Raw genomic sequence first — 12,639 nt, 5'->3', positions numbered from 1 at the left:
CGACCGTGTAACGTCATACTGTGTCTCCTTGCTGGAAAGTTCCCCGTGAGTTCATGACTCACTGCCTCTGTCCTAGGAAGTTTTTTAGCACTGCTAGGTAGTTCGGAACGCACCCCTGGAACACACTGCGCTGAGGGAGTAAACTCCCGCGATGTCACTCGGGATTATATGTGCAACAAGTCGCAATCAAAATCCTGCCCTCGTATTCGTACGGTTCGTACCTTGTATAACGGACGTATATTCATGCCTTGTGTTTTAGCGGTACGTATGCCTTAGTACACTCATACATATATACATACATCAGAAAGAAGGGGTTGCGCTAATGTTATTTTAATTTTATAACCTACCTCGATAAATCACTGCAAACCGCCTTATCTAAACTGTTCTGTCACGCCTCAAACTGAGAATATACTGTCACATGCTTGTTCCTACGCATTTCTGACATTAGAGATTCCTGGCACGTCATTTTTAAATTCACTATATATATGCATACGTTTACGGTGTCATCTGTCAACTGTGAATTATGAAATGACCAATAATGTTCTACACAGTTACACTTGCTTGCTCGAATTTTGATTTACAACTTAGCAAGCATCCTATGTAAGTCCGAATAATCTACTTGATACATAAAAGCAAATCTTCATCAAACGTGATATGAACTTGAATATAAATATTTTGTAGAATATCCATAACCTAAAGGTACTGACTCGACACAGTTCTAAAAATTCGAATATAATGTTATTTTTATTGACAGAAAATCGTAAGACGAGGTGCAATCCTTTACTAGGATAAAACAAAGAACGACTAAGTAATAAAGGAAGGTTCACCATGGATAAATTAAGGAAAGCACTGAGCGGTGATGAACAATGTGATGAAGAAAGCGGAATCATAACACAGGTGACTATCTGCACTTTACTACTTTATTTATACTTGATGAACACTAAAAAACTATTTTCATCGTAAAGAATAACTAATGAGAGCTTTGAACGGACAACTACAAGAATAATGCTAACTAGTGCAACAAAATTTAAAACTGTAATTTCATCAGTGTAGCATCTGTATTTCAATCTACTTTCTAAGAACTGGGTTCCATTGATTCTGGAAGTTGTTCACGCTATTTTTTTATTCATAATTTGTTTGTTTTTTTTCTTATGAATACAGGAATTATGAGCTACAAGGTATCTAGCAAAATCTTTAATAGAAGACACTTGTAGGGAATTTAACTATTCAAGAAAATTTAGAAAATTCTAAGGGAACTTTGTCTGATTTCTGGAAGTTCAGGATTTTTCCATTTGAGAATTTTAATTATTTGCTGTTGTTTTGTCAATATGATGGCAGAAATGTTTCTTCGGTGCATATTATCTTATTTCACAATCATTGAAGATTGGTTCTTTTAAACTGATTAAGTCGCAGAATACAGGCCTGATCACGTCTACATTACACATTTCATTCATTCGAGTAATTTATATTCAGTTTAAACCTCTCTTCTGGTTCAGAAAGATCTGAATTTCTGACGAATTTCATAGCATCCTAGCGCTAGACACCCTGAGTACATAATTGCTGTATCTATCAGATATTTAGAAATTGTCAAATCTGTAGACCGTGTTCACCTTATTGACTTTTCTTGCCATCCTATGATTTAACACAAAACAGGCCCACGAAATAATGGAAATTGAAGTTTTTTAAATATCCATTGACTAATTGAGTGAAGTAAACAATAAAACAAAACCGTCACGAAAATAATTAGTGTGCTAATTTTATTTCATTATTGCTGCTAGGGAAATGTAGATTTCGTGGTAAGTATCACCCACTTATGGTTTCGAACAAATTTTAAGGAATGTAAACTTACTGCAATCTAGCTCTTCACAAAAAATGGGGTAATGTTACATGTATTCCTATGCAAGTCCCGTGCAAAACACTAATTGATATTTTAGGAGTAGTATTTTTTCATTCATCACTGCTGCTAGTTCCCCGTAAATTTTTTTTGTTCCAATGTAATCGAAGCTATGAAAAGAAATTGTGTTAAAAAGCATTTTGGTTATTAGGTAATGGATTCAACAACGCTTAGTTGGTCAACAAGAATAAAAGGCTTTGCAATTTGCTTTATAGTCGGTATTCTTTGTTCATTCCTTGGATCGTTTGCTTTATTTTTAAGCAAAGGACTTACAGTGTTCGCTATATTCTACACACTTGGGAATATCATCTCCTTAGCAAGGTATAAATCACTTTTTATATTTTCTATTCAATGAGATATCGAAATTACAATTCACTGCACCCCAGCTATTGACATTCTATACCTAGTATATTCTATAACTGGCATGATATTGAGAATCAGTCAACTATTCTGCTTTTAATCTCTGCAACTCAAAAAATAATATAAATTAATACAGTTTTATGTGAAAAACCAAACACGCTCGAAATCAGTAATTTTATTCTTGTTTGTACACAAAAGCACTTGTTTCCTGATGGGGCCAGTTAATAAAGTTAAAAAAATGTTTGCCTCTACAGGAGTTATAGCAAAGATACTCATGTTTTTCTCACTCGAAACATGCTCGAAATCAGTAATTTTATTCTTGTTTGTACACAACAGCACTTGTTTCCTTATGGGGCCAGTTAATCAAGTTAAAAAAATGTTTGCCGCTACAAGAGTTATAGCAACGATACTCGTGTTTTTCTCCATTGTAATGACCTTGACATCAGCTCTTGCGGTAAGTGACAAAGAATAAGAAACATTGTAAATCCCTTTAAAATATGCAAACAAGTATAATTGCTATTTTTGGTTCTACTAAATTTCAGGAGCAATGATCTTCATTGCTTCAATGCATACTAAATTGTGTTTTCCAATTTTTATGTCATTGATTTAATATTTTACATTTCCTACAAATAAATTTGTATGGACGATTACCTTACGTTAATGGTTGAATGTATTTACTCTATTACCAATTTTGTTGTTTTATTTTTTTATTTTTTAATAACTGTATTATGTTTTATTTGCAGTTCCATAAAGCTGGATTAGCCCTCATATTTATAATCATACAGTCACTGGCAATGACATGGTATTCCCTTTCATATATACCATATGCTCGTGATGCCGTCAAGAAGACAATAGGAACATGCATTACGTGAACTACAATTTATGTGTCCAAATGTAACAACATCATGAGTAATATGCTCAGGCGTGAGAAATTATTGTATACACAGATGATAAAATGTAAATGAACTAACCAATTATGTGAGCTGCAAAGGGTATCCAGTAATTTTAGAAGCTCGAGTGGTCGTATAAAATATCCTGATATATAAGACTTCTTGAAATAGTTAGGATTATCATGATATCTTACTCATTATAAATTAAATTAAGAAAAGATTTCTGTTATTTAATATTTCTTAAAAAGCTTGGTTTTTGCCATTCTCGGATAATAATTATAGACTGCATTTATACATGTATTGAATAACTTATGATATCTAGTTTAATAAAATCAAATCCATAATCTGTTGATTGTGTCTAAGAGCAAATTTAAGTTTTTATGTTTGACAAACTGGAGTGATATCTTGGAAATGGCTTAATGAAAAAATCTGGAATTTACAGGACTTCATATTCAAATGATGGACATGGAAAATTGCGATGCTCCGTACGTATTACTGTATGTTTCTATACGGCAAAATTTGAAAAATTTTTATCACTTTTACCCTTCATACAACTTTTCCAAAAAGTTCCACATACATTGTAACACTATAGAACGAATAATATAAAGCAATAGGAAACAATATTATGACAAACGAAGAATCGATTGAATGGAAAAACAAAATGATTTCAATAATACTTGATGGTATATATGTACAAAAAATAATCCTAACTTGAACGACTAATGTGACAAGCACGGTACTTACACATTTGCGCTCGTGCTCCTTGCAAAGACTCCACGATTGTGAGGTTGGCTACATTTGTCTACATGTGCGCCCGCGGTGTGAGTATAGTGCGCCTGCTTTTGGGTGCGTTCTGAAATAAATAGGCAACGCTAAAAACTCCCTAGGACAGAGGCACAGCTACTCAAGAACCCCAGCAGCGCAAAAGAGATAAATGATTGTTAACTGGGAAGCCAAGGTCCTTAGATTAGATAGGTCAAGACACGCGTGTTCCAGTTCTTCTCACTATAACGTGGGCAAAAAAGTTCTATGCGCGTTCGCCCAAAAAATTTCAAACTTACATTACCGCATTAACCAGTTTTGACCAATCATGCTCAATTTTTTGAGGTTAAGCATTAACGAGTTGCGCCCTTAGTGTCCTGACGTTCACGAAATAAATAGAAGCACGCATATATTATGAGGTTAATGATTGTGACAGGTCAGGAATCAGAACCACACTTAATGCTTTCCATTTAGAGCACAGTGTGACACAGTATACAAATTTCTATTGTAAGCGGCCAATCCGGGCAAAGGAATAGAGCAGAAATGTTTACACCGTGTCCTATTGTGCTCTAAATGGATAGCATCCATTGTCATACGAAACTTTTGGCGCATTCTCACTAATTTTTTTACCTACGTGTATCTTACCTACCTGTCTCATCTAGGGACCTTGGTGGAAGCTATCGGAACGCACCTTATGGCAACTTGTGGTACTATTTATCTGGCAACCCTGTTACAGCGATGCAAATCCGGCATTCAGTTAACGGCGCAACAGGTCCAAACAGAAATCTGAATCTTCAAATCTCTGAAGCCCGAGTCGAGTGGAGTCGGCCATCGCTTGACAAACGATCGCTTACTTTCGCGCGGGATCGCGATTTAAGAATATTTCAAAATAATTCAACGTGCATCGTATTCTTCTCCCGTGTAAGGATTATATTCTTCTTACTTAAATCTTTTGCAATCCATTTGGGTTATTTTGTCGATCCGCGAATTCGGGGTTGTAACGTTTCTTTCAAAAACAAGATCAACACGGATCGTCACGCGTGCAACCGTTACTTTCCTTTTTCCTCACCAATTTTACAACTCTTTTGAAGATAGGATTTCTTATGTATTTCTAACATCTCATCTTCCAGACAATGCCGACCCCAGAGGAAAACGGATCCGGTCGATTGTCCAAATTCAAGAACCACAACAAGCATGAAGTACGTATATTTTGCAATTATTTGTATCGCATTCATTTTATTATTCAAAAAAGTTGTCTCTCAGATTTGTCTTTTCTTCATTTTCATTTCCATCCAGACAACCAGATTCACTTTTACTGGAAATATTCTGCTTCCCTGGACCAGTCGTCTCTGTGTTGTACAATTCCAACATTTTTTCTTTGTTCTGTACTCCCTCATGTTCTTAGAAAACGAATCTCGTTAAAAAAAATAGATGTACTTAGAAAATCTTTGCTACCCTTATGGCTGATTCCTCGATATATTCCACATTTAAACATTACACGGCCAGTAAAAATTTATTTACCTTTGTTTCTAACGTCATAACAGTTTTAATCCAAAGCTATTTATGATATTAAAAATTCAAGGGAAATGAATTTCACTAAGCTGTGTTGTATAATTGAATATGAAAGATCCTAGTGAGAATTTGGCATTTGACAACGATGGCAAAGCACTTCTACAAAAGGTATCGTCGTATTTGATCATATCAAGTAATTGCCATTCTGTCGTCTTTGAAAATACTGTAAATTTTGCAAACCCATCCGATAGAAGTTATAAAGATTTCAGCTATACATTGAAGTCAGTCTGCGGGAACTAACTTAATCCTGCTGTATGTAAACTCAAATGATTTTAGTCACTAAGAAAATTATGTGAATGTGTATAAAAAACCATATTAATTTAATTCCATATGATAATTGCTATTCTTTACCCATCCATTTTATCTGCAATTCAATAACATTTATCTTTGGTATTTATTCAACCCATACATGCCAGATTTTCAATATCATCCAAATCCATTTTTTCTTTGTTATCTCAGAATATTGAACCCTAATGTATCGACAAATAATTTACCATCAGTTTCTTCCAAACATATTGATAAACGTCTGAAACAAAATTCGTACTAGTCTAATAGTGACTGATCAATATGTAACACTGTAGTCATTAATTAATACCAGACAGTACTGTCCAACAGGAATGATTTGAAAGAAAGTCTGTGATGACTTCAAATTTACTGATTAAATGGAATCTTTAAATCATTACAAAAAAGAAGGTTTTTTTATCAATTAAAAATGAAATAAAATTCAGCATCTAATCACCCAGTCACACAATACTGTAAATCTATATGTAATTTCCTGTATAGACATGTATTCATTCACATGCTTAGTTATAAACCTGTTTTCAAAATACACCCAATTTCCGACTAATCCCTTGAACACCTGGCTCTACAAAGTTATTGGCATGCTCATGGTTGAGTGTTCACTCTATTGATATCGAAGATTTCAAAATAAACCATTCAAAAAGTATGTTTATGCAAATTCTTACCAAATATTATATTATATTTTTTACACAAATTGTACCTTTTTTATATCATAAACTAGCAAGAGAACTTGGATAATTTTTAATATCAATTTTATACCGTTGATCAATTTGTGGAAGTTAAAGTTTTCAATGTAACAGATGTCATCTATTCAGTCCATCTTTGCAATCACCAACTCAGTGGATAACATCAAATTATGCAGAAATTAAAAAAAGTTTACTTGACTTCTATTTTGATATTTACTCGTATCGGGCAAGTTTATAACTGTACAAATTGTTATCTATTTAATCAAGGATGTCAGAAGGAGGAGGAACGAGGTTTCGGTTGAGCTGCGCAAGGCTAGAAGAGATGATCAGTTATTGAAACGTCGGAACATCAGTGTTGGGTGTGAGCCCCAGAGCCCCCCAGGGGAGAATGAGACAGCAGTTCCAATCAATCTGAGTACTGAGGAAATTATTACTGGAATGAATTCCAGTGATGAGCCTACTCAACTTCAGGCTACGCAGGCCTGTCGCAAGATGTTGAGCAGAGAGAAAAAGCCTCCGATTGATACCCTGATTCGCCAAGGCATTGTTCCACGTTGCGTCGAATTTCTTAGCCATGATCACAAGTCAGTTTATTACTCTTCTGCATTTAGCTAAACACATCCTACCACTGTCAATTCTAATGGCACCTCACTGCAAAAGTTCGACAAAACTTATTAAGGGGTTTTAAAATATGTGTATACAGCTGAAAAAATGGGTGACTTTTGGGGATTTATACCTCCAAAGCTAATTATTTGTTAGGATTGGGATTTATTTTACTCAAAAGTATGTAGATTGACATTCATTTACATTTTTATTCTTTATTAGAATTGATTAATAGGAAGCACTTTTAATAACAATAAGGTCAATAATTATGCTCGATTACATGTTTTTCGATGTCCCAAAAACAGTTTAAAAATTGAAGAAAGTATTTTTGAAACGTTGATCCCCATTGCTATGGTCCGAGTTAAAAAAAAAAAAAAAAAAAAAACCGTTACTAGTTAATGATGAGTTGATGTTCTGTAAAAATTTTAGGTTTTTTTTTTTTTGTATTCCACTGGCAAAAAAAACCAAAAAATGAAAAACAAAAAAAAAAACTTGGGAGCATGTCAAAGATCCTAAAGTATGGAAGAATAGTGCCTTAAAATTTGAAGTAAATTGGTTGAACTGTTTTTTAGATATAGTGGGCAGCTCAAAACATGTCACCGAGCGAAATGGTTGACATTAACGTCGATAACAATGCTTCCTATCAGTTGTGGACAATAAAATACATATCCAAGAGATTTTATATACTTTTGAATGAAATAAACTTCAATGGAATTGAATAATTAGTTGTCTAGATATAAATTACTAAAATTTATCCACTTTGTTTAGCCGCCTACTTTCATCCATACATCCCCTTAACTATCTATACTTATGTTGGAACTTTGAGATTGTGCGTAGAATTTTTTATTTTTTAACAAACTACAATAACTTATACTAACCAAGCATTGTTACAGTCCGGCTCTTCAATTTGAGGCTGCCTGGGCTTTGACCAATGTGGCTTCAGGTACATCAGAGCAAACAAACGTAGTTATTAAACATGGCGCAATCCCTCGTCTGACTGCCTTGCTCAAATCCCCATCCCCAAATGTGGCTGAGCAGGCGGTTTGGGCATTAGGAAACATCGCTGGTGATGGACATGTCGCCCGTGATCTGGTTTTAGCTCACAGATCTCTCCCATTGCTTCTGGATCTAGTGAAGCCTGATACTCCAGTGAGTATTATATGCGGCTAGGTTTTTTTTTAATCTTCGTCATTTGACTAACATTTGTGTGCCTTTCACTAATTTTGAGATAACATCCGTTCAGTTAAATACTAGTCAATTTTTTTTACACAGGTAACATTTGTTCGCAACATTGTTTGGACATTGTCCAATTTATGTCGCAACAAAAATCCACCACCAGACTTCGAAAATGTAAAAATTTGTCTACCAGTGTTAAATCGTCTCCTTAGCTATTCAGATGACGATATACTGGGTAAGTGAAATTGTAAAAGTTCTACTAGATTCCTTTCCAATAAATTCAGAAAAGGTACAAATCATTTAAGTTGATCCAGTTGCAGTTCATAAATCGTTACTGAAATCTTTTGAAAAGAGAATTGGATCTGGCAAATAAATGAATACTAGGTACAGAATGATCGTTATGAAAGACTGCCACATCATTGTAGGATTGCCATACTCAGATGAATTCCTGTTTACTAAAATTTGATATAAGAACAATTTCATTACCAACAAAACCTCATATATTATACCGAATGTATTTTGCTTTGGAAATAGCTTATTTCAATCAATGCTAATAAAGGTGACTAGACACAGGTTATTTTTCAATTTAATTTCAGTCATCGTACTATAATTTTTAAAAACAATGTAGGGTATCCATTGTTTGGTTCCAATTTGATACTTTGTTGTGGGAAAACGTTATCTGCTCAAAACGAGTGAGAAATTCGTTACAAGCATGAAAATTTGCACAATCACAGTTTACATTGATACGGCAATACTCATTGTTGCACTATTTGAGTGAGCTGATTTTAAAATGTCAAACCCACTACCTGAATTGTCACATTTTACACTGAATTCGTGCTTTTTTTTGGGCTAAAATAAAACATAACTTTCGTTTGTAACAATATTAAATATGTGATAAGCAACTGCCAGAAAGTGAGACATTTCTAGTAATACATCTAGGACGAAGATTCAGTGAAAACAAATCACTAGCTGTGTTGCAATTGCAAGTTTCAAATTTTTTGCTATTACGATGACGATTTATTTGGCTCAAAATAAGCCTTCTAACTTTAAAAAACTTCTCGCGTAAGCCTTTTTCACAAATATTTTCCTAAACTTAGCACATATGTTATTTGAATTATTTCTTACAATATCATTTCTACAAATAAGAATCCCAGTTTATTTTTTCCTTAATTACTAATTTCACTCAGGTTCATTGCTGCAGAATCGTGCAAATGCCACTTTCAACTACAAATAGTGGTAATAGAGGGCGTTAAATTAATATTTATACCATTATCTTACAAAAATCGTTGAATTGCAGCTGATGCATGTTGGGCTCTCTCTTATCTTACCGATGGCTCCAACGACAAGATACAAGCTGTCGTCGATTCTGGAGTTGTTCCAAAGCTAGTCGGATTGCTAGGCTCCCCTACAACAAGTGTGCTCACTCCTACGCTCAGAGCAGTTGGAAATATTGTCACAGGCAATGACGTTCAGACAGATGCGATAATTACAGCAGGAGGATTGCAACACTTAGCTGTGTTGTTACAGCACAAACGAATGAACATCATGAAAGAAGCTGCATGGACAATCAGCAACATCACTGCCGGAAACTCCGATCAAATTCAGCATGTTATTAATGCTGGTCTTCTGCCTCCCCTCATACAAGTTCTTCAAACCGTAAGTAATACCATAATTCATGACCTGACTGAGGGCTGATAATTTTATTCTGTGGTTAAACTGCTAATCTTCCAAATCAGAGCATGTGTTAATGTGCTTTACTGGAGCGTATATTGTACATTTAGTTAATCAACTATCAGTAATTTTACGGTAAAAATATTGAATCTAAGTTGCCCTTAAGGATGAATCAATTGAAGAATTTTAATAAAAAGGATTATAGTAATAACCCTATTAAGAGGGGACATGAATAAAACGGCATCCCTACTACGTGCCGGAAGTGAATCTGAACAATTTAGTATTACACATGCTGAGATAAGAACAATTTAAGGACAGGTTTTATAAGTAGAACGTTCAAAATAGTTAAAACGAGCAAATGTATTTGTAGATAAACATCTTTACCTACACAAATCTATTATCTATGCTTGTGAAAAAATTTCACCCGTTTTCTGGAGATATCTATGGTGAACATAGAGAACTAACATTAGAATCCCTCAAACACTAGAATCGGATAAAAAGCATCAAAGTTTAATCATTTTGAACGTTCCCAATATAAACTTTGCGTGCATGCTGCACACTCTTGAATTGAACTTTCCAAGCTGGTGTTGGAATAAATTGTAAACAGCTACTTTAAATTGTTAGTTATAGTTTGTAAATTTAAATTGTTAGTTATAGTTTGTAAATTTAAATTTTGCTTTGAAAACCATATTTCACGGCATTTTTGTGGAAAACTGTAAGTACTTACCGAAATTATCAGACATTTCTCTGATCTTTCAATATCGAGCGCAATCCCCTGGCATTTTCAAGTTTTCCAGATGAGTGGCACCCTTAAACGGGTGGTGGTTTTCAAATTTTTATGAGATGATCTTACCTTGTGGTGGAACACAGAAAACTAACAAATGTAGAAATTTATAGAAAACAGTTTTAACTGTTATCCTCATTTTTTCATGGTTGATATGTTTTTCCACTTTGTTTGTCCATGTAGAGGCTTATTTATGTCAAATTGAAAGTCTTCCATTTTTCTCAGGGTGACTTCAAATCTCAAAAAGAGGCTGCTTGGGCCGTAACAAACTTGACTTCAGGGGGCTCTATACAGCAACTTGCCCATCTCGTACAGCTTGGAGTCTTGATGCCCTTCTGTGCGCTTTTGGAGGCCAAGGATTGGAAGACTGTGCTTGTTGTTTTGGATGGTTTGAAAAACATCCTTAATGCTGCTCAAAAAATGGGCGAAGTCGAGCGTGTCGCCATTTTGATTGAAGAGGTTGGGGGTCTTGACAAACTGGAAAATCTTCAACACCATGAAAACGGACAAGTTTATCAACAGGCCATGGTTCTGATTGATACATTCTTTTCGGAAGGGGTGAGAAATGTTTTATGTCTTTTTTGCGTGTTCAAATTCTTGTATTCATTAACCCCTAAATCTTACATTTTCTCCAATAATTTCTCATTCGTTTATCGTTTATCATCAACAATACTTCTCCTTGTTTTAATTTGTTAATTGAAAATATCTAATCAAGTATGTAGTGTATCGTCGTGATCGAATATAATTTGAAAATTATCTCTATTTATCAAGTTTGAAAAGTTGTTTTCCGTAAATGAAAATTCCTCAAAATTACGACTGATAGGTTTGAAAACTTTGAAAACAACCGTTGTACCCAATTTCAACTTACGACACTGCAACGGTCAATTAGTGTTATGTATAATAGAGGTAATAAGCTTATTACATGGATCGATATATGCATTTCGATACCGAAGCTTTGATCTTGAAAAATACAAAGTATGTAATTAATAACTACGTAAATGGATAATTATTGTAAAAGTATTTATTGGGAAGTCTTGGCGAACGGATTTCTTTTCTTACTTTCGTCATATTTACTCAATAATCATTATTTATGCCATTATTTTCTCACATAATGGCGATTTTAATTTCATCATTTGACATTATTCTTCATGATTTGACAGCAAAGTCATTATTCGGTAAGCTCACACTAGAATTCTCTACAGTACTGAAAACATATGACTTCTGAATTTACCAAAGAGCAAGTGTAGCGTTTTATGGAAATTCAGGAAAACCTCATGATCAAACTCAAAATTAAATCGCTTCTTTCAGGAATCCGAAGAGACAAATATTGCACCGGCAACAACAAATGGGCAGTTAGAGTTTCAAGCCACAGACCTGAATCAGCCGGGAGGTTTTCAATTTTAAAGAGATGTTCCTTTTTTTTTTTTTTATAAAGAACCACTTTATTCTACATCCCCGAAACCACTTGATATTTGTAAATATTCACCATCATTTTCAGTAATACACACGCACAAACAATCCTATTGATAATTCATCATTCAAACATATCGAGTACCGAGTCTTTGAATCTCTACATTGTTTTTAGCTTTTATAGTCCGAGTCGATGCCTGAATTGAAATATGGGAAATGATTCCAACATAGTGAAAAAAATTGAACACACCTGTAATTGATAAGTATAACTAGAAGGAATATTTGTTTTTTTTTATTTTCAATCTAAATTTTCGAAGACTCGTGCCCTATTTGATGCAAGCGTTAATTTAAGCGTATTATATTTTCTGAACTGAATAATATTTAGAACCTTGATATCTAAGATCATGTTTTACGAACCATCATAAGTATGCTATTTTAGTTTTATGTAGAGAAAACAAAATACTGTTCGAAATTTGTCATTTTTTTTTGTTCTCACATTATCTTATAAAATAAAATTTTTGATACGAAATA

General features: G+C 34.1%; 2 protein-coding genes and 1 long non-coding RNA gene across 5 annotated transcripts; 2 read left to right on the top strand and 1 right to left on the bottom strand.

Moving 5' to 3' along the window:
- Positions 1 to 36: 36 nt before the first annotated feature.
- LOC124308501 (vesicle transport protein SFT2B) lies at positions 37 to 3,513 on the top strand. 3 transcript variants are annotated; one of them, XM_046771261.1, is made up of 6 exons: positions 37 to 261; positions 755 to 897; positions 1,779 to 1,796; positions 2,046 to 2,215; positions 2,591 to 2,708; positions 2,998 to 3,513. In XM_046771261.1, the coding sequence occupies exons 2-6, from the start codon at positions 829 to 831 to the stop codon at positions 3,124 to 3,126; spliced, it is 504 nt and encodes a 167-aa protein (XP_046627217.1). In that variant the 5' UTR covers positions 37 to 261; positions 755 to 828; the 3' UTR covers positions 3,127 to 3,513. The 3 variants fall into 3 exon arrangements, with proteins under 3 accessions (XP_046627217.1, XP_046627219.1, XP_046627218.1); XM_046771262.1 differs by lacking the exon at positions 37 to 261 and adding an exon at positions 331 to 600; XM_046771263.1 differs by lacking the exon at positions 1,779 to 1,796 and having other exon boundaries at positions 42 to 261.
- Positions 3,514 to 4,629: 1,116 nt separating this feature from the next.
- On the top strand, positions 4,630 to 12,639 carry LOC124308500 (importin subunit alpha). The gene is made up of 8 exons (XM_046771260.1): positions 4,630 to 4,827; positions 5,037 to 5,105; positions 6,732 to 7,048; positions 7,961 to 8,216; positions 8,340 to 8,478; positions 9,541 to 9,899; positions 10,924 to 11,256; positions 12,007 to 12,639. Exons 1-8 carry the CDS (start codon positions 4,645 to 4,647, stop codon positions 12,100 to 12,102), a joined length of 1,752 nt encoding a protein of 583 aa, XP_046627216.1. The 5' UTR covers positions 4,630 to 4,644; the 3' UTR covers positions 12,103 to 12,639.
- LOC124308503 (uncharacterized) lies at positions 6,659 to 8,084 on the bottom strand. The gene is made up of 2 exons (XR_006909007.1): positions 7,946 to 8,084; positions 6,659 to 7,115 (listed from the first exon to the last, which is right to left on the bottom strand). It is a non-coding gene; the product is annotated as an uncharacterized LOC124308503 (long non-coding RNA).

Source organism: Neodiprion virginianus, chromosome 7, assembly GCF_021901495.1.
Source record: "Neodiprion virginianus isolate iyNeoVirg1 chromosome 7, iyNeoVirg1.1, whole genome shotgun sequence".
Taxonomy (NCBI): Eukaryota; Metazoa; Arthropoda; class Insecta; order Hymenoptera; family Diprionidae; genus Neodiprion; species Neodiprion virginianus.
This window is presented reverse-complemented; position numbering and strand designations above follow the sequence as displayed.